This window comes from Rhipicephalus sanguineus, chromosome 1, assembly GCF_013339695.2.
Source record: "Rhipicephalus sanguineus isolate Rsan-2018 chromosome 1, BIME_Rsan_1.4, whole genome shotgun sequence".
NCBI classification, from domain to species: Eukaryota; Metazoa; Arthropoda; class Arachnida; order Ixodida; family Ixodidae; genus Rhipicephalus; species Rhipicephalus sanguineus.
In genome coordinates this window covers 315,471,799-315,494,529 of record NC_051176.1, presented here as the reverse complement: position 1 = coordinate 315,494,529, position 22,731 = coordinate 315,471,799, and the positions used below count along the sequence as shown (strand labels likewise).

The 22,731-nt window shown below is 48.1% G+C and overlaps 1 protein-coding gene across 1 annotated transcript in view; it reads right to left on the bottom strand.

Moving 5' to 3' along the window:
* The window catches only part of LOC119379460 (uncharacterized), a 149,401-nt gene extending 127,177 nt beyond the window's left edge, over window positions 1–22,224 (bottom strand). Inside the window, exon 1 of the mRNA XM_037648764.2 lies at window positions 22,081–22,224. Within this exon, the coding sequence (XP_037504692.1) occupies window positions 22,081–22,174 (94 nt within the window). The 5' untranslated portion in view covers window positions 22,175–22,224. The remainder of the gene's footprint in view (window positions 1–22,080) is intronic.
* Window positions 22,225–22,731: the final 507 nt, after the last annotated feature.

Below are 22,731 nucleotides of genomic sequence, written 5' to 3'. Positions count from 1 at the left end.
ATTTGAATTGCGCGACTGAGACGCACAGAAGACGCCGGCTTCCGGGACAAACAGGGCACCTTCCGGTGGCTTCACAAGCGCCCGCCTCGCAGAGCGTGGATGCGCCGTCCAGCCTTTTTAATGGAGGTCAGTGGCGTCCACAAGTAACGGGTATCTTGTAAATCACGCTGCAAACGCATCGTGTGTAGCGCGTTCTGTGCTTCGTAGTGCATTGCCATCGTGAATCTTTATTTGTCATCGCACATAATTTAGAGAGCTTGCAGGGTGCTGAACACACCCCTTCAACGTTGTGTTTGGACCCTAGTCTTCTTATATTGTGGGACACCCGGTGGATATATGGAATCACATGGACGTTTCTTTTGTTTTCTTCTCTGCTGCAGCGCTGCGTTCTGGTCGTTTAATTTTCTGCAGCAGCGCTTCACAAACACTTTAAATCACCATCGAGGGATAGCCAGCTTCCTTGAGCCGGGCAATTTGATTGACATAACATGAACACACGACTTAGTTAAGGCTGAGTTAAGGCAATTCGTTATGATGCCCCTCTTAACTAGCTTGGAGTGAGCCCTATCAAAAGGAAGCAGCGCCTTCTTTGACCTTGGAAGGTACTCCCAGCATGTATGGTCATGCAAGAAACGCAGTCCATATCCAAAACTGAAGTTCATCATTGTCTGGGACTTCAAAGGCATATTTTAATCCCTGGCTTTCATCCTCAAAAACACTAACTACGTTAGCAATAATTCTGTTGAAGTTCTCGCCTGCAGCTCCTTTCAAGACAATAAAAAAATCAACATAGCCACATATTTTCACGACATTTCCGTCTTGCAACCTCGATCTAATGCGTGCGCTAACCACAGAAAAAAGATGTCGCACAGGAAGGGTGCCACCGAGGATCCGATACATATAGCATTCATTTGCACATAAAACTTGTCTTCCATCTGTACAACCGCAGAATCCAAATAAAACTTTGACAATTCCAGGAATAAGTAAGGTGGATAATTGGGCAACTTGGTATGTCTTCATCTTAACACAGCGCACACACACGGACACAGAACACAGAAGCGCTCGTGTCGTCGTTTCCTTATTCTTCTGTGTTCGTGTGTGTGCGCTGTGTTAAGATGAAGATATACCAACTTGCCCAATTATCCACCTTACTCAAACAGCGCTCGTGTCGTCGTTTCCTTATTCTTCTGTGTTCGTGTGTGTGCGCTGTGTTAAGATGAATTCCAGGAAGTTGTTGCTTGATAGGCCCACATCATTTGAAAAATTTAATTCTCCTAAATCGTCAATCTTCCCTCGAACCGCTCTGAACAACTCTTGATGAGGGAATGAATAACAAAGGTCTTCTATATCTATAGAAAAACCACTGTACTAACCCTGGCTCAAGTGTTCTAAAGACGCTACAACTTCAAAAGAGCTGCGCACTACGAAAGGGTCATTGCTCACCAGGCATTGAAGGTTCTTCTGCGGGTACCAGCTGACAAGGCGCTGCCACGTTCCACTCTCAGACACAATGACTCGAAGAGGGGTTCCAGGTTTGTGAGTCTTCACCGTAAAGAATACTTCAAGGAAGCCTTTTTCCTCTTTCTTTGCTTGTAGTCCGAGGTTGACTAAATTGAGGTCATCCAGCAATTGAAGAGCACGGCCTTTCTGCTCCTTCGGATCAAATGCAACCGGCTTGAAATTCTTCTCCATCATGCGCATAGCTTTTTCCTTGAACAGTGTTTTCGGCAACATTGCGAAACCACCTTCCTTTTCAGCTTGAAGCAGAACGATGCCGCGATTCTTGAGGGTGCTGGACACTTTTTCAAGAGGCGGCTTCTTCATGGTGTTGACGGCAGAGCATCGTTTCAAACACTCTACACCGTCCACAATGGCGCTCTCTCTCCTTTGTTCACCACACCGGTCAGCAACCTGCCGGACCATGGCCAGCATACTCTGACGTCTGAAAGAAGGTGGAGCACAGAACTTTGGCCCTTTGTTCAACACTTTCATGACATCGTCTGGAACGTCGACGTTTCCAAGAACAGACACGTTGCTGCTGCGGATACTTGTCTTCTTTTCCTGAACTCGAAGAGATGAAAGGGCTCGATGCCAAAGGAACGCTGTTTTTTCCCAGCTAAGCATGCACCAACTCGCCCAAATCGAAGTCTTGCATATACGTGCTCATTTTGGTGAAAAAATTATTTTGATATGATATGTGCTATCCGAGATATCAGTATACAGACGTAATTGACACTTCGGAGGATGTGGGCCATCCATAACAAGAAAGGGAGAGGGGGGCTGGCGAGACAAGTTTGTGTGTGACGGGGAATGCGAAAGGAAGGCAGGGGTTCCTTGGCACAAAAACGGGTTGTGGGGCGCTTGACGTTTCGTTGGAAGAGGGGTTATTTTAGTAGCAATGTTGTGAGGATAAAAAAAAAGCGCTTATTTCTGCAACCCATTAGAGAGCACGGCTCAGCATCGTTGGGGGAGGGGAAGATTATGAAGGAGACGGCACCTTCCTAAGATATGAGCAGTTGTTGCTGAGGGAGGAGCGTACTTGAAATACGTGGCGAAACTGAGAAAAAACAGGACGGAAGGAGCGCGCCATTGCGGGTTTCTTTTCTCTGTCTTTTTCGTCGTGCTGCCAAGGCCAGATATATAGTTTTCTTTTTTGGTGGGGGGAAGGGAAGCAGGCGTGGATACACTATTAAATCTCAGTTTATCTCCCCGACCAGACAGCTAAAACTGTCAGGATGTTCACCTTCTAGTAGAGTGTCTCTGTGAAAAAAACATTTCTTTCTATCTCTTTCTGGCGAACAGTGCTCGAAGACAGGACATAGTTTGGACCTGGACAATGCAGCGATGCTGGCCGGCGAACGAAAAAATTACACCATTTCCCGCTAAAGGGGACCATGAGGCGATGCGAAACCGGAGCACTTGCACGATCGCGCTCCGTTGGTGTTCTTTGGGCATGCTACCGACGTCGCGTCGTGGAACGCGCGTCTTGTCTTCCCTTAGCCTGGCCGTTAATTCTCACAGGGCGAGCGGGGAACGCAGTCGGCAGGCGTGCGAGAGGGGGGGCAGCGTAGGAGAGGAGAGAGAGCGGGAGGGGACGCGCATGCGCTGGTGCTCATCGCGGCGTTGCGCGGGAGAGAATTTCGGCATGTCTAGCCCGCGTTTCAGAAGAAGAGTGGAAAGCGGGAGGGGAGAGGGAAAGTGGAGAGGAGGAGGGGAGATGGTGAGTGGAGAGGGTATGCGCATGCGCAGTAAGGGCGGTCACGCCGCACACCACCACCACCACCACCGGATTAAACTCCGGCATAAGATACTTCGCATCTAAAAGGAAAAAAGGAAATTCCTCGAATCATGGTGCACACATCGTGACGCCTCGGCGTGCAACACCATCAGTGGCCTCCTGCCGGACGTTTACAAAGACCTGTGTGTTGAGTAGACTGGTCGACATTCCCTCATTTCTCTCAGTATGTAGTGAAGATGAAATTGACATCGGTGGCGCAATGTTTGTACCCTTTATTGTTAATTTGTGTTGTTAAGTGGGACTAATTTTTTTTTTAATTTTTGCTCGAGGCTGTACGTTTGGAAGCTATACATATTCACGCAAAAACAATTTTCAAAAATGTCCATTACGAAAAGTTTCATAGCTGCGCAGCAAATTAAGAACGTAAAGTTCAACGCCAACTTGCCCCGAAGCCTGTTTTGCAAAACAAAATGTAGGTACGTTTTCCTTATGGAGCGGCCGTAAGCATACAAACTGTAAGCGCCTAATAGGCGGGACGTAGGACGTTAACCACAGATTAAGATGCAACTGCAATAATCAGTAATAATACGTATAAATTTAGCAAGTTAATCGAGAGCGGTATTCCATAATTTAAACTTATTTAGCGCGCACAAAAGACAAGGACAAGCAAGAGACACAAGAGAGCGGTATTCTTGGTACTGGCATCGAAAGTACCGAAATTCGCTCATTTTAGTGAAAAATAGTTTCGAAAGATTAAGCAGAGGTAGAGGTATCGTTTAAGAAACGTATGGAAAAGTTTCGCGCGTTTTGCACTTTGTTCGCGGCGCGGATGTGTGTTTTTATCACGGAGCGGCTGGCTGACACAAGAGTACATGGGACCTGCTTCTTGATATTGACTTCTTGTGATATTGTCTTCGTTGTGTAGTCCGTTGAATTAGCGCTGCTCTGTCAAACTTTGTCGTTCATTTTAGTATTGACTATGCGGTGATAACCTGTGTGTTCTCGTGGACTGGCACCCTGTATGGGATTTAATGAGTATCTGTGGCTTGAGTGTCCTCAGTTTTCGTGTCTGTGGCATGATTTACAGTCATCATGTACTACTTTTTTTCCTAAATTATGCAGGAAGCAATCAGCTGAACCATTGCGTTGTCAATGGATCTGATGGATGGTCCTTCGGGGATAGTTCCCGGCGGCTACGCTTCCGTCGTTTGTTGTACATCCTTTTGCAGCATTCTGGGCTTCATTTCGACACGCTGCGCTTAAAGCTTGAGTGCTGCTGATTTCACGTGATCTGTCTTCTGCTTTTTTTTGGGGGGGGTAGCTTTCTGCATATTTGTTTATCTTGTATTGCTTTCTCAAATGCCGCAGCTTATTGTGAATAAATGAAATAATAAAACTCAAGTGTTATATTGAATTTTCTCTGCTAGAGCATTTTGGAAAAAAATTACACCATCTCCCACTAGGGCGCGATGAGGGGATGCGAAGCAGCATTGGGGGCGCACACCAAGTTTCCGTTACGTTCACTCGGCGTTTCCGTTAGTGTATGATGTCTGTATTTAGTGTTTGTGTTATCATTACGTTGTGTTTGTGCGTTGCTTTCCGTTAGCGCCTAGTGAACGAGTGGGGCCGACGTTGACGTTACAACTAATGTAAACGGGAGCGAAGCGAGAATGACGGAAGCCGATCGAGCGCACGCGCTTGTATACACATGAAATGGGGTAGGGAGATGAGAGAGTTGGTTGCAGGCTGTATTTGGCTGCGGCGCGGCTGCGTCACGTGGAAAGGGAGGCTGCGCCGTAGCTGCAGCGCGGGGGAGAGGAGGGAAGGCGACCGAACAACTGCGTAAAGGAGGAGAGTGGGAGAGAGAGTGGGCGCATGCGCAGTGGAGCGCGGACTCCACTACTACCGCCGGACACAGGCCCGAGCAAAAGCTGCTTCGCATCTAAAAAAATACACAGAGATTCTGCAGTGTTTGCATGAAAATTCCTTCATGTAACCAACGCGTGACACGATCAGCATAGAGCAAAGAAACTATAACAATGGAGTAAGGAAGAAAATACTCCCGATGAATCTCACTGAAATTCCGCCCGCACGGAGTAAGGATATTTGTAAAATACTCCGGAGGTGCCACGAAAAACTCTGGATAGCCGGAGTGAAGGAACAGCGAAAAATACTCCGAAGATGCCACACGAGAACTCCTGCCCGCCGGTTTGAAAGAACACAAAAAAATGCCCCGGATACGCCATGCAGTAACTCCGGCCAGCCGGAGTAAGAGCTTTACTCCGGAAGTCCAGAGTACAAAAAACTCCCAATGAAGGGGTGGCTAGAGGAAAAGCATTTTACTCCCACTGGGAATTTTTTACAGTGTAGTAACTTACGAGAATGTTGCGGATATGTACTTTATATTTTTCGTAGCACATCGCCGACACCGCTGCAAACTCTGCCTTGTCCGGCTACGCATGTGCAGCCTGCGAGCCATACTTCACCGGAGGGCCTTGCGGAAACCCACGCACGATGTTCACGGCTTGCGACGGGATCACATACCTCTTGACCAACACGGCTTCGTTCCCTTTGCGCGCCACGAACAGACCCACCCAACCGCACTGCAGTGCCTGGTAGTTGCACACCTGGCGAAGATCCCACGTATTCGCATCAACGAGATATAAGACTGTTAAGTCGCCATATTCTGGCCACTCGCACATGTCCTCGACCTAGGGAGCTATTCTTGATGTATACACCTAGTGGACTGTCCATTACGGACGCCGCTGATTGGCTGGACCTCGGCAAGCAGCGCGCCCCTTGTTTCCGGTTCTTCTTCCGCAATGCCATTTTGACGTCACGGAGCTTTTACAACTCGACACAAATGAGAGGGAGGGAATGCGCCTCAGTGCAACGAACGCAACCTCCAGAGATCCGCTTTTGGCCGCGTAAATGTCGGAGGTCGTGCATGAATTCTGATCACGCGATCGCGCTAGCCCTCGAATTAGGTTTATTGCGGCCGCCCGCCTAACGCACCATTTGAAGGTCGCCCGATGTAACTGTTTCCACAGGGTGCGGTATACTCTGTTTCTCTCTCCTGTGGAAGCAGGTATATCCGGCAGACCGGCCCCTCTCTCAATGAGAGATTGAATGACCACAGGTCATCAATGAAAGGACAGCCTTCTACAAATCTGTGCAGCCCGGTTTTCCGCGGAACAAAATTTCTGGCACAGCACAAGGAACGTACTGTACGCGAGATCGTCGAAGCATATTTTATCTTCAAAGATGGAGATAGTTGTGTTGCCAGGCCTTCTGTGGCGTTGCACGAGGCGGAGATTGCGTTTCTTGATGCGCACATGTAGTTTCTGTCTGCTGTTTAATCTTGCACACGTGGTTTTATTGCTTCTCATATTCTGCGTTTTTTTTTTCAATAAATTTTCAGTTGTTAGTATGCGATTATGTTGTTCGTTTCTTCCTTTGTGTACGTTTTTCGCGCAGTTTTCCGCATAATGCATTACCAACTCGCCCAACAGTCTGTTCTTTCCCTAGTCTTCTACATAGTCGCGGTGAATGTAAGTCAAGGTATCTGTGAAGAAGAAAGATTGTGCGATCTTTACTGCTGACAAACTTACGCACTACGAGCGAGTTTGCGTGGCGATGAAACTGATGGGTAATTTGTAGGCTTGATGTTTTAGTACGCATTAAAGGAAAGCGGCAGACAGCTGCAAGCACACTCGACTTATCGGTTATTAACACTTTAAGACATGGTCAACCTGTTACGCTTGCTGATGCTAGTACCGACGACGAAGCACCGTCGTTCATAGACGCGGAGCTCGTGCTTTCTGAAATACATAATGTAGCGGAACAAAACAAGGACAGAGAAAGAAGCACACAGGACGTGCTTCTTCCTCTGTCCTTGTTTTGTTCCGCTATATTATGTATTTAAGTCAAGACCAACAAGCCCAAATTTCAGCTTTCTTGCATCGCAAGTGCCAATACGCGCTGCTGAACGGTTCAGGCAGCGACGGATCGGTTACTGGCAACGACGATGCTAAACGAAACAGTCTCAGCAAATGAATAGTCGGCAAACATAGGCACTAGCCGGGATTCCACCTGAACACGGATAACGCGCCGGTTCGAGTAGGCACAGCCCATGATGGAGATTTCGCCGAACTTGCACGTAGACGGCGCGCATACCAACATGGCGCCCCCCTGGCGTGAAAATTCGAAAAGGTCTATATGAATGGGTTTTAGTGGCGCCCAAAATCACTGGAACGGGAAAAGTACTACGACCGTCCGGCCCGCCGCCATATGTCGCGCAGCGCGGCTGAAGCTGCGGAAGCGCGGTGTTGATTTTACAGGAAATAATGCATGTTTTACGAATTGCGTGCACTTTTGCAGCCGCTACTGAAGCATAACGTTGTCTTCTAACTGATTAGGAAATAAATAGCGGCAGTGTTCACTTGCCTAGGCACGCGCGCGCACTAACGCTATGAAAGGAATACGTGCTGCGTTCCTGCGTTGAGTGGCATCGCCGTCGACGGCGTAACCGATACAGCGAACGAGGACGAAAGATAGCGAACGCGGAGCCGGCGGAACGCCGAATGCCTCGTGCTAGCTCGCGCTTCTTGTGACAGCGCAACACTAGCCTGTCGTGCACGGGCACGAGAAAGTGGGTTGACCTGCGACGCTTGGAAGAAGAAGACGTGCGTTGGTCCAAGGGACACTTTGTGTGTGGAAAGCTCTAGCCTCCCTCCCAGTTACCACCACCCTACACTACACACGATGGCCTTCGCGAGGAGGAAGACAGTGATCCTGGGGTGCTATGCAGGGTGCCCCGAGATTGGCAAAACTCGGAATCTTTGCGAGCTCTGGCGACTGTCATGAGTAAAGGGGCACGAGGCACGTGCCTAAGGCGGAAAGCGCCCATGATGTGCGAGGCATGGAAATCTCCCGATGGTGTGCGCTCCTGGCACGTCCGCGCACGCCATTGACCGGGGAAGGGCGCGCGACCCGAGCCGTTGAGAAAGACCACAGGAAGAGAAGCCGGCATTGTTCGGTGAAGTCGCACTAGCGACGAGAGCAGCAGGGGCCCGGTTCTGGAGGCAGCGGTACGAGAGGCCCGGGAGGGTGGCCGTCGACCTTGGTGTCAACCGAGCGAGGCTCCCTGGGCTTTCGTCAGTCTCATCGCAGCAGTTCTCAGGGCATCTGCAGCACTACACCAGCTCGACAAGAAGACTGCAACACACCCTACATGCCTCGGAGAGCCACGTCGCCCGTTTGGTCCAGTGACACTGAGTATAGGCCGAGAGTTGCGCTTAACCGGGCAAGACCCACGTTCTAGACGAAGACCGAAGTATCGGCGATGATGAAAACAAGCGAGGCGGCTGATCGACGACGACGATTCTAAGACGTCTACAGGAGCTTCGACGACGGGACAGGGCGTCGACTATGACCGAACCGAATCAGCGAACACCACGAACAGTACGAACGTTCTATTGAGACAGCAACACACAGAGAAGCCATAGTGGCCAGACTTTCGAGTTAGGGCAGCAGAGCATCGCTTGAATGTTTTATGATCTTAGTTGATTATTACGCACTAGCTTAGCATTGTCGCATATGTTATTTTTCATTTGTTGTGAATTTTTGAGTGTGTTAATTTTTTGCCATGCTGTGTGAGATAAAGTGTGTTTGCCGTGCCGCCACGGTCTCCCGTCTCTCTCTTTCAATTCAATATCATGTTAATGAACGACCTAGCTAATTATTGCCATCAAAATTGAGACCGAACTGACGTGGTATTCACTCCGAAGCAGACTGAGTAGACGAGCCACGTAAAAAGCTGCAAGAACCTAGGTGATTACAACGTCCTCCAATTGCTCCAGCCTTGCACAAGTAGTGCAAGCTGACCAAATTACTTCATATGCAAAGGAACTGCTGCTTAGCGTCCACCGCATGAAACGCTTGACAGGCACACCGGCACTATGAGAGTCACGAGTTGAACTGGAGGCTTTTCAGAATCAACGAGTTTGTGCCCGAGTTCGCGCGTCAATCAGCTTTATTGAAAGACGCCCTCGGCGAAGATTGGGTCCACCCACCGCGTTTGCTCTTGCCGAGGAGCAGTGCTCACGACGCAACGCCAGCGAGCGGCACAATTCATCTTTGAGCTTAATCCCACAGACTGTGCACACACGCACGAAGAACTAAAGGTTATATCATCACGTGGCTCCAATTTCTCGCATTCAATGTCGCCGCGCTCACGACGTATACCACTCACAGCCATGAAGGAATCGCCCCTGCTGGCATTTGCGGCGACAAATGTTAATATTTACTTGTTTGTCGAGACATTGTTCCTGTCGATCCTTTACACAGAAAAATCTGCAGACGTGTAATATAGGTAGCAGTAACGTGTCCACTTATTTATCTGTAATATTTGAGAGAAGCGAAACGAGCTGCACGAGAGTACTGCGTGTGCGCCCTTGTTGGCGAGAGTGCAAATTTCCATACTGCAGGTGAAACAAAAGAACTTGCCCGAAAGTGGACAAACGCCCACGAACAGGCCTGTCGGAGGCGCGATGTTCAATTGGCAAAAAGATAGCGCGACAATAACGCTGACGTCGTAGCACTGTTAAAATGTTGACTGAGTGGCGGCGCTGACGCGTTCGCACGAGGTGTTCCTTTGAAAACCGCCGGAAACGCCGCACGTGCGCTTGTGACGCCATGCTCGTTCTTGTCGCCGTTTTTATCAACGCTGCTATCGCGCGCACTGTCTTCCTATCCTGACCGCCGTAGTGCGAGCTCGGAGCAAACTCGTGTGCCCGAGAAGCCATCCTGCATAGCACGCCTGCTCGGATGGCTCCACGAGAGCTTCTTGCTCATCAGCGATGCGCACGGCAGAAATAAGGCACCCCCCATTATCTCGTATAACGGAAGACGCAATGGACCTCCGTAGAACGGGGCTCTATCCAAATGTGTTGCCATTACACAAAATTTTTCCAACGTTGTATGAGCGCGATTGTCCGTGGTGTCGCGTACCACATCTCATGTGGTTGCAGTAACAGGCCAAAAAACCTCAACTGCATACAGCGTAAGTGCATAATAGTAAACTCTCTGGAGCAATGGGAGGCAATCCTCGCTAGCTGGGAGCCGGAGGTGCAACTAGCGCTTCTGGACTATCTCCGGCTGGCAGCACAAGTCAGTGGAGCCTCGGACATGGGGCCTCACCCATCTAGCTCCTAGACCCCTTCTCTTTCCCTGAATAAAAGTTATTCTTCTCTTCTAGCTGACTCTTATATTTTGCATGTAGTTTTCCAGGCACAAGTTCACCCGTACTAAACAAGTTTTAGAGCGTCGCTCTTGGGCGCCCGTTCCTGCGTTGAGCGGCGTCGGCGTCGTTGTAACCGGCAGAGCGAAGGAGGAACGGCGATAGCGGGGAGAGCGCGAGGAGAAGACAACTAACCACAGTGGCGAGACGACATGTTCCGTGGTCGCCGATTATGTCATCGGTAAGGTATGCGGCGAGGGCGTCCACCGATACGATAGACGGAAATAAAGGGCTGCATGAACGGAGTCCTCTCTGCGGCGGCTCTTGTGCAACGCGCCCACGCGCTGCTCTCCACGGTCTCCCGGTTAGTGAGGCAGTCGCGCCTGAACTTATCGAAAAATCAAAATACCTAAACAGCTGCGCTCAGTATTCACATTAGGCAGTGTCTTTAGCTAATAAAGAGGGCTTAAGCCCGAAACAACATACACACTTCTTGTCATTCAAGAAATGTGGTCGCAATTCGCTTTCACGAGCTTTCAGAACAGGTATGCCACACATATTTTCTTATATAGAAAAAAGCTATGCGGCAAACGTTTATAGAGAATTCGCAGCTCGGTGCATGGTGCGTTGCAAAAGCACGAGTACGAGCAACCCAAACAGCGTGCACGTCAAAAAATTAGCCACCAACAGTGAACCTTGTGGAAAGTGATCGCAGCGGAAATGTAGTAGAACTCCGTTTCCATGGCACGCCGATCGACATCTATAAGCCGAAATGCGTTAATTTTACGCCAAACAGAATAAGAGCTCGCCAGCAATGTTTTTGAGCGTGTACCTTCTACGACAACCACGTAAAAGACATTGAAACAACATTTACCAATACCCAACGAAACGTTTACCTCATAAAGGCGGCTATCATTCGTGGCAACAAAATTTCTCTTGCCGTATTCTGTGCGGCCACAGAGCCCGTCGAATTTTTTCCCGCTTGGAATTGCAGAGCGAGTTTTGCCTGATTCTCGCCAGCTGCCGCATCCAATAGCGCAGCACCCGGGCATTCCTTGATGTCTTGACAGGCTTTCTAACGATCAAACGTCAAAACAATGCCCTAAAGTTCGTGTTCGCTTTCGTGAAGCTATAAAAACAATCGCCCTCCAAACAACAATCGTCGGCGGTCGGGAGAAACCAGCGAGGCGAGTGAGCAGGACAATTTATGACCACGTGACCCCAGAAAATGAATTGCGAGGGGGACGGAGCGGGGAGCGCGCGGCAGCGAAGAGACAACGAACGCGGCACTTTTCCCGTTCCAGTGACTTTAGCTGCGCCGGCATCTTATGAGCGAGCTTGATCCGGTGGCGTCCGCGCTCCACTGCGCATGCGCCTACTCTCTCTCTCACTCTCCTCCTTTACGCAGGTGTTCGGTTGCCTCCTCTCCTCCCCCGCGCTGCAGCCGCTGCAACCGCGCACTCTCCTCCTTTACGCAGGCGTTTACGCAGGCGTTCGCCGCCTTCTCTCCTCTCCTCCCCCCGCACTGCAGCCTGTCAACCCACTCTCGCCTCTCCCTCCCCCATTTCATATAAGCGCGTGCGCTCGGTCGCCTTCCGTCATTCTCGCTTCGCTCCCGTTCCGATGAGTTGTAACGTCCACGTCGGCGTCATTATCGCTTAGCTCCCGTTCAGATGAGTTGTAACGTCAACGTCGGTGCCAGTCGCAGGAGCACTCCCAGCTCTGCCGAGATCGAGATCATCGCGGAGCAGCAGCAGCGCAGGGCTCGCTACGTAATAATAACACAAATACTAAATATAAACCGCACACACTAACGGAACCGCCGAGTGAACGGAAACTTGGTGTGCACCCCCAATGCTGCGTCGCATCCCCTCATGGTTCCCTTTAGTGGGAGATGGTATAATTTTTGTCTCTAGCGTTATCGTCTATGCTTTAATTTCCCGCCATTTTATTAACACGATAGTGTTTTATGCCGCGGTCCACCAAGACTTTAGTGCCGTATTTCCGTCATGGATATGACGTTGATAAAATAACGCTAACGGATGACAAAGAAAAACTGTAAGAAAAAGTTCTCCCGCTGGGAATCCAGCCCACGACTTCTTGGATGGATGGATGGTATGAGTCTGCCCTTTAAAACGGGGCGCTGACATGTGTGTTATCAGGCTCGACAAAAAAAGAAAAAGCTTTTATTTTTTTTTTTATTTCTTGGGTTGGCGTAATATCTTGTCTAATACGCTTAAATCAATCTTACTATAGAGAAAAACAAATTCACAGCCCTGTTCTCTGCCCCTTCCTGCACACTGTCCTTACGTTTGTCACTCCTTTATCTCTAGTTTTCTGCCGCCAATACTCTAGCCGTCTCTTACTTATTTCTATCGCGGGCTTGTTAAGCTTTCTATTGTTGTCCCTAAAACCCAAGGCTTCACGTAGGCTCGTGCCCAAACATACACACGGGTGCATATCTCCACATTCAACCAGAATATGCTGCGAATAACAGAGAGCTGAGCTAGATGGTAAGTATTCATTCTAAACAGACAGCCGTGCAAACAAGGACACATGAAATAAGTCAGGACACCACAAAGACCGACTAACAACTGAAGAGACGCAAAACGGCGGAAAAGAACGAAGGCACGAAAACTTATCTGCGCATGCCCATGCAATAGGTGAACCTATCAATCCGGCCCGCGTGGGGGTCTACGTGGAAGATAACTGTTGGGGCATTTGATTTCATCTTTATGCAAGTTAATCGACGGTTGGCTCACGCATGCACTACCACTATTCTCGATATGCCATGCTTCAATCATCAGGCGCGTTTCTTCATTTCTATGCTGGTACAACACTGCGCATTCATCGAATTTAGGCGTGCACTTACAATCTCGACAATGTAAAGATAGATAGATAGATAGATAGATAGATAGATAGATAGATAGATAGATAGATAGATAGATAGATAGATAGATAGATAGATAGATAGATAGATAGATAGATAGATAGAAGGTGAGCCTCCGGTTAGCCATCTCTTATAATCCAATAATCTCTGGTTAATGCAGCGGCCCGTCTGTCCTACGTAGAAGGGGCTGCAGCTGAAAGCGACCTTATACTAGAGGTGTGCGCCGCCGCGCCGCGCCGCCGCCGCCGCCTGTTTTCGATCACGCCGCTCGCGCCGCCGCCGAAGTCCCAAGAGAGATCACGCCGCCGCCGCCGCCGCCGCGCAATAAATGCGGCGCGCCGCCGTTAGTCTTTTCTCTTAACTCGAATGGGGAATCTGGAAATAAAATACAGCACTTCACCGGAGGAGCTCTTCTCGATGTGTCCATGTAATGAAAAGTCCATTTCAGCGGCCGCTGAATAGCGGGAGCTCGGCGAGAAGCGCGCCCCCTGTTTCCGGTTCTTGTTCTGCAGCGCCATCATGACATCACGAAGCTTTCAAACACTCTCGACACAAATGATAGGGACTGAATGCGCTTCAATGCAACGAACGCAGCCATCAGAGATCCGATTTTTGGTGCACATGCCTTTTGATCATGTTAGCCATCGATTTAGGTTTAATGCGACCGCTCGTCTAACGCAGCTGTAAGGTCGGTACGCATTCATTATAGAAGCAGCGCAAAAAGACGTAGACGAAGAGAAAACAAGCACACTGGACGAGCGCTGCTCTTCGTCTACGTCTTTTTGCGCTGCTTCTATAATGCATACGTACCAACTAGCCCAACTTTCTATCCTGTCGGTACGCATTCCCTGCATCGTTCTGAAACATCCGGGACACATTCATATGCAAATTCAGACTTGAAAGGTTCCTGTTTCTGTGCATTTCGTCCACTCACTTCTTACGCTAGCAATGTGCTGGCGGGTTCGGTGCGGCGACGTGGTCGAGAGCGAGGTGACATCACGGCTCACCGCATTTTCGAATCACTGAATGCGTTCTGCCGAAATGGACTGTGGACATCTTTGGATGAACGCATCGAGAATAGCTCCCCAGAAGTTGTAGGATCTTTTTCTTCTCCAGAAATATCACGAGTATTGCCTGACTTTAAAAGGGTCATGAACCACTTTTCCAAGTAATGATCTAATGACCTCAGTATTGGAGTTTACTGCCTCCCGAATCGATTGCCACAAAAATTTCTCGAATCCGTCAAGAATCAGCGGAGTTACGGGGGTTTGGCGCACGCTCCCAGCGCTTTCTCTCTTTTCTTGTGCCGACGAGCGCACTGGAAGCTAGACAGGGAGGGATGGCACGGGGGAAATAAGTTACGCCAGCGCGCGCCATGAAACGCGATCGCTCTCCCGCTGTGATTCGCTTGCGCGAGTGCGGCTACCGTGTGCTGAGGAGTGCGGCGCCGGCAAGTGGCGGCACCCCGCGGCAAGAAGCGCATCTGATCCGAACGCCGCTCTCGATTTACGTCGGCTATCGGCCAGTAAGCATGCTATGTATCTTGCGACGTGAACTGGCAGATCCGCGACGTCAACGTGCAGACGCCCCGCCCACCGAAGAGAGTGAGAACCGGCGTCTGTTTGAAAAGAGGCGCCTGAGGAAACGGCAAATTCGCGCTCCGCTTTGTGGCCTTTACGCGGCGCGCACGCCTGTAATATTTGGCAGAGCAGTTCATAGCCGTGTCAACTTTCCGCAGGATGTGTTTTTTCAACAAGCCCAAGGGGTGCTTCATGACCCCTTTAACGCAGCCGCGTCCTCCAGGGCGACCCCAACTCGCTGGATATCATATTCTTGGAGTCTTGGACCTAGTACACTGTGCATAAATAAATAAAATAGATAAGTAATATATATATATATATATATATATATATATATATATATATCTCGCTGCGTTAGTACACTTTTCCTTTCATTCTTACTCGAGTAAATAGATAAATAAATACAGAAGTAAAGAGAATGGCAAACTTAGAATATAGCTGAGCTAGTTGGCAGGTATTCATGTTAAGATGACATGGCGTGGAAACACGGACAAAAGAGAAAAGTCGAGAGAGTTAACAGCTATCTCTCACGTAGACCACTACTCGCACTTCATTGATAGGTATGGCCTCTTACGTGGGAATGCGCAGATAAATATTTGTGTCTACATTCGGTTCCGCCGTTGTGTGATTTTTCAGTTGGTAGCGGCGTTTCTGCTGTCTCGACTACTCTCCTGTGTTCGTGTTTGCACGCCCTGTTTTATAAAGGGCCCCTAACAGCCTCTGATAATACAACAAAAAAGAAAAACAACGAGCGTGTTATTTTCTCTTGGCGTTTCTTGTCTTTTGGTGCACTTGGTGATGCCAGAACAGTGATTCCCGTGACATCATCAGGGTACATACTCTCGACTGGTCCATATACGAGAAATAACAGTTGTGAATTGTCTCCCATACTGCTTTGCTATGCAGCCGCCCACCCGCTCTTGCTTCTCTCGCATGACTATCGTGCGCGATTAACTTATTTCGCTCTATTTTGTGCGTTTGCGACCGCGCATGCAGAGATAACAGACTGTAGCCGACAAGCGCGAAATCATGATAGGTTCAACTGCTTAGTACTGACATTGTACGCGTGCTTTATGAAGAAATAAGGGGCGAGGAGATGTCCCCTGTAAGAAGGGTATTGAAGGCGAGAACGAAACCAATGGAAAAGACGCCGGATTATATTATTCTTCCAACGGACGCACTATTTACAGCGGAGACGATGCAGCTTTCCAGGAAAAAGGCGAGCGCGCTTCGATGGTTTTTTGTATATTTTTTATTGCGTTAGCAATTGTATGGACACTCAGGAAAGGTTTTCACCGTCGCCGTCATGTTCCGTATAAACTCTAAATTGATAACATCTCTCCGCGCATTGTATGTTATACCCGCGAGTAAAAGCTCGCGAGCGTTGGCAAGGAACATGGCTAAAGCAGAGATAAAAAAAGCTGGCCATCTCCGTCACACGGAATAACAGCAACCCGCGTGCGACGCCTGCCGTCGGTTGGTCCTCAAGCAGAAGGAAACGCCCCGCCCGTAATTTGCTGGGCGAAAGAGCAGGAAGGGATGTCTGGGGAGAGGGACTTGATAGTGTGTGTCATAGTCTACTATTACCAAAACTCTCATTGGCTGGATTTCGTGGGCCTTTTTTAAAATTACTTAACAATTTTTTTAGACGGTAGAGCAAGCTAGTATCCATTGGACAGTACCGCAGCAATATAACCTCTATAAAAACCGGAGTGCCCCAGGGATCAATATTAAGCCCACTACTTTTCAACTTATATGTCAATGATCTCGCCGCGGCTGTATCTACTTGCATATTTCAATACGCTGACGACACTGCCATTTTGTCTCGGCATTCCCGTTTTCCAGAAGCCGTTTCCCTTCTGCAAGATTCTACGATACATTTGATGAACTGGTTCACCAATAATGTGATTAATGTAAACGTCTCTAAAACACAGCTCATTTGTTTCCATAACTCACTAAAAAAAGTTAGTTTAAGCGTCCCATTGCTGGCTCACTGTTCGTCTTGTTCTCCGCGTTCTTGTACACCTGTTCCATATGTTTCATCTGTTAAATACCTTAGGGTACTTCTTGACAGCGACTTCGCCTGGAATTCTCACCTGGCGTATGTTTGTTCAAGGCTCAGGGCAGTCTCTCGTACATTATACACTATGAGATACTATACACCACTATCTATTCGCAAAATGATACTGAAAGCCTTAGGTTATAGTGTTCTTCGGTATGGTGTTACGGCGTTCGGTCACTGCGCGATTCGTTGGAAAAATAGAATAAACTCTATACTTCGTACAATTTTGAAAGTGGTTAGTTATGATTTAAGACTGCCCTCAGGCACAGACCTTTTTAAATCATTACGATGCTCCAACTTTGATGCCCTTCTGACTGAGACAGCTGTGCTAAGGCATTTTTGGTCTAACAAGTTTAAAGTTCCTTACGTCCCTACACGCTGCCTCCGACCTAAAAACCGTTTTCGAGTGATTCGCTGCTCCACCAGATACGGTCAGCGCACCCATAGCTACTTTATACCGTCTCGCCTTAAACAACTACCCCCGAGTGTCTTCCGTGAAAAAACAAAATTCAAGCCTAAGCAACTTCTCTGTCGTATCAGTCTTTAACTACTTCGTGATGTCTTTACTTTTCCTTCGGTAAATGCCGCTGCGGTATCAAAACCTTAAGGTAACCATGTATTTCAGGCTGCGCATAGCTGTGGGTGTATTAAAGGCATTTAATTTTTTTTTCTACAGGTTTGAATGATGTTACATTGCTTTATCATGTGTTCTTTCGTTTTTCATGGTTTTCCCGCTTATTTTTTTCTTTACATCACCGAAAATCTGATGGTCTTCTATTGTATGTTTGCCATTGCATGTACGAATGGTCAACTCATGTAAGGCTAGGTGACGTTATATGTATTACCATTAGTTTCATTTCTTCGTGCACTGCTGTACACGCGCGTCTATTGTTTGTATGTATGCGCGAAAAGATAAAAAAAGGTGTCTGCATTTAAGTGGTCCTATAGACAAATGAATTCCTGTTGTCTGCTGTCTGCCGGCTCGGCCCTTCAAGCCCAATGATGCTTTGGCAGGCCAATTTTGTATCACATTGTTACTGTGCCAAATGTTAATAAAGTATTATTAATATTATTACTGCGTAACTCGAGCAGCAACTGTGAACTTTGACTATAAGGGCGCGGTCGAGAGCGGTGGCACGCGTGCTCTTTATCCCCCAGCGAACGGCTTGTAATCCTTCTACGCGCTGTGACCTCAGTGCTTTGCGCTCGGACCACGTATACGACAAACTGACCAAAAACCGCTTCTTTCCCTGGAGCGGCCGTATTGCCATACACCTCGCGCCGTTCACGCGCCGCCGCCAGAGGTGGAAACACCGGCGCGCCGCCGCCGGTGATTTTGGGTCCGGCGCACATGTCTACCTTATACACCAAACTTGTACAGCAATCAGTGAATTTTTGGTTTGTTTCACGAAACAAACATCGGTCCCCTTCTTGTCTTTTACTCGCTCATTCTTCCTCTGCACAGCAGCGTTATTGGCAGCCGTGAAAACAACACTAACGCCGTATCTACTTCCTACTTTCTTTAGCCTGTGAGATACGCAATGAATGTACGGTATACCTACGACACGTTTCTTCCTATCGCTTTCTGCAACCATGCTCGGACATAACATGATGGACTTCTTTAAACGTTAAGCGACAGTGGCCACTGCATCACGAGGATACCCTACATCTAAAAGACGCGTAACCTGTGCGTTAAAGCTATCACTCAATTTGTGCTCACATGACTTGGTCAGGGCTCACTTAAGGCGAGACATGGCGATGCCGTTTTTTACAACCTTCGAGTGCTTCGACGAAAAATTTAACAGCGGTTTCGAAGATCTAGGAGAATACTGCCAGCACACGTGGTTCTTCTGAAACGTTAAGGAAATGTCTAGAAATTCTATTCCATTATTCTGTGGCAACCATTGATTAACTTGCATAAAGATGAAATCAAATGACTTAACAGTTACCTTCCACGTAGACCCCCACGCATGCCGCATTGATAGGTTCGCCTATTGCATGGGCAGGCGCAGATAAGTTTTCGTGCCTTCTTTCTTTTCCGCCGTTGTACGTGTCTTCAGTTGTTAGTCGGCGTTTGTGGTGTCCTACTTCTTTCTTGCGTCCGTGTTTGCACGCCCTGTCTTTTTAGAAAAAACATTCTCCATCGTTTCCTTATCTTCCCCACAGCATGTACATCGTTCTTCTTTACTGAATCTCGCTTTATAACTACGCGTTCTAAGGCAACCCGACCTCGCTTCAAACAGTAAAGTGCTTCCCCTCGAATTATCATAAAATGCATCCCTCCTTATTTCCTTTTTGCCCTTTCGGTAGTTACTCAGAGCCGGTTTTTTTTTTTTTCATTGCTGTGATCCAGTAAGTCCTCTCCGCCTCTCGGACTTTTCCTTTAACGCGCTTTGTTGCCATATCGCTTACACTGCCAGCCGTATATTTACTGGTGATCCTCGTAGTTCTTTTTCTCCACTGTGTGTCAATGCTCTTCGTATACAAATACCAGAACATCTTCTCTGCCCATCTGCTCTCTTTCACATTCTTTAACCTCTCACCGAACCTTATTTTGCTCTCACCTTCCCTCGCCTCAAAACCTGCCCATCCCATATCGCCCTTTACAGCCTCATTTGTAGTCTCCCGTGAGCACCGAACGCGAGGCGTCCCACAGTTCTTTGATTTACATGTATTCCCGATTGCACCTCTGCCCTCATGCACACCACTGAGTTCCCAAAAGTAAGCCCCGGAACCATTACACCTTTCCACAGACCTCGAAGCACCTCGTACCTTTATATCCCCACAACGCTCTGTGCTTCATTATTGCAGCATTCCTCTTTCCTTTTGCTGCCGAGGCTTTTTACTGTACCTCCATGTATCTATCCATACTCCAAGGTACTTGTATTCTCTTACCCTCGGCATTTTTTGGCCCTATATTGTGACCGCGTGATCATTGGCATCATTGAATAATATCAATCCACATTTTGTTACACTAAATCCCAGTCCTACAGCTTCACCTTCCCTTCCGCATATGTTCGCCAGCCCCTGTACATTATCTCGACAGTCCGCAAATAAGACAATATCGTCAGCATAACAAACCTGGAAGCTTCCGCTCAATCATCCCGCCGCCCTGTTTGTGCGACAGATTAAAACCAATGTTGCTACCTACTAGCGCTTTTTCGATCCTCACCATGTACAGCATGAATAACAGCGGGGACAAAAGGAGATCCCTGTCAGCCCCTTGTTAATCTCAACGCTCTCTTTGCTACTCATTCTTTCCCATTCTATGCAAGCTGTATTTTCTCGGTATATTTCCCTCAAAGCGGTATAAAGCTGACTGTGAAGCGGGCATGCAGGTTGTCGCGTCTTATTGTAAGCGTCGTATAGTGAAGAAAAACTTTGGCAGGGGAACGTACGTACACTCTGGTTGATACCGCAGACCCTACGTTGTCTTGTTCTTCGCGTACACCCTGTGCGAACTCAAAAAGCGCGCTCTCGACGTCACCGAAGCTCGAGCGCACGTGATCCTAAAAGGTACGCTCTCAACGTCACCATGTTGTACGGGCGCTTTGATGTGACGCTAAAATTCGTGATAGATAACGACGCCATCTTTTAAAGCAAAAATTTGAGCGCAAGCGAAGACGGATCACAAAGCAGAGACGAGACAAACACTGGCGCTAACAACTGCTCTATTATTCGTTCAGCAGCGCATATAAATGCCACAAATCCTATAGCCTCGCATGCGCACACATAACCGGACAAATAAATGCCTAACCTTATCTCATAAAGAAGAAAATAGATCATTGTATCAGTGATACTTCTCAGACCCTGCACTCAGCTAAATACGATTTCATGTGCTCGCACATTTCTGTCCTGTTAAGGGTGTACATATGTGTCGTTGTAAGAATAATACACCAGTCGTTAGTCTGTTTGCCTTCTCTCTTCCTTGCGGTTCATCCTGGTTTGTGCTGAAATTTTCACCTTCCAAGATTGTTTACCAACTAGGCTCAACCGAAACTTTAACGACGCTAGTCATAATTACACGCTAAGTCAGAGCAATTTCGTGATTATGATACGCATGCCTACTAATTTCAATCTAAAAGTCACAAATGAAGTATTGGCTGCTACAGGTGCTATAATCAAATATGTGATGTGTATAGTAAACCACTCGGTGACGACCACATAAGCTTGCCTTTTTGAATACTCATTTCACCCGTAATAACTCAGCATCATTGAAATAATAAATAATATCTCCGTTTTTATTCCCCTATAACTTTGCTCAACAGCGAATGCAGTGTTCATGGCCCTCTTTGGCCAACATGCCTTCAAACGAATCAATTACTAGGAATTCACATACCCATTCTTATATGGCATGCCGAGATATCACAAGTGCTTTCAAAGAGAGGGAGAAAGTGCCTGCGGGCAAGCATGCGCGAGTACAGTGTTTCAAACTGGCCGCGCGGCTCTTTGCGCCAGGGGCACCGAACGGTGGCAAATGATGAACGTGGAGAAGTTTGCATTTGACTTCGCAATGCTCACCAGTGGTGCCAGCAGAGCCAACCGCCGCCAGGTTTGAAAAGTTTATGTGGCTGTGCAGCTATTCATTAACTAAATTTAAATTTGTATAGGGAAGACAGGTTCATTTTTCTGACAAACGCTACAAAATTATTATCGTTGTGCCGCACTCCTTACGATGTTTGTGCCTGGTCTTTATTTAAATTAGGCGCAAATACTTTACCAAGTGTGCAGAGAAAGCACTGACGTCATGGACCCTTGCGATTTTGAACGATGCGCGAGGCCGCGAAAATGGAGCATCGCAACTCTTTCAGCTATCATTCGAATGAAAACGTTGCGCACTGCAGCATCAGCTTCCATTCTTGACCAAGCGCTCTGAAGCAGAATATGAACTGATAAAAAACGGTATTCGCAATATTTTTCCGAGTGTTTCCGAAGAGCATGTGGCCAGCAAGCGAGGTAAATAGCACCAAATGCCATTGAGCTCGCTTGCACAGTGCTGCCAACAGGGGCACAGAGCTATCACAGCGCTCCGGCATTTTGTCAATCAGGAAGATATCGAGAACTGCCCACCTGAGTCGTGCCAGTAGCGTTCCACGCTGACCACCGCGGCGACGCTGGCGAGGTACGCGATGACCAGAAGAAGGCGCGTCTTGAGAGTCGCCATCCTGGCTGCTGCACGACGCCGGCCTTCTTCCCCGTGATAAGATAAGTGCGCTCCCTGGTGGCAATAATCCCACTGAAAAATGAAGCTCTCCTTTGCTGTTTCCAAGGCGCTGGTTGCACGGCGTTTAGTTACGTGGCTGTTCTAGAAAAAAGTCATATTCTATATTCACGCGTTCATTACGCCTAGTTAAAGCTTCAGTGAGTCCACCGCGCATCTTTTCTGAGATACATATCTGCTGCGCAAGTGCACAGCAGGACGCCCTGCTGTCTTCGATTAAATGCAATAGTGAGTGCGGCTAATCAAAGATAAGAAAGGTGAGTTTGAAAAATAATTAGGCAAATCAATCTCAGCGCCCCAGAAGTGCCAGGTGTGGCAATCGTCAGTTAAGCAGTGAAAGAGTCGTTTTACTTGAGCTGTATCGTCTTCGTGTCCGTCATTAATCGTAGCAATTTGCGAGGCGCGTTGGTTTGCGACAACCTTAGTTCACTCAGCGTAGCACGGCACCATTGCTTATCTCCCTTTAGCAAGGCACTTTCGACGCGGCAATTATGGCGGCA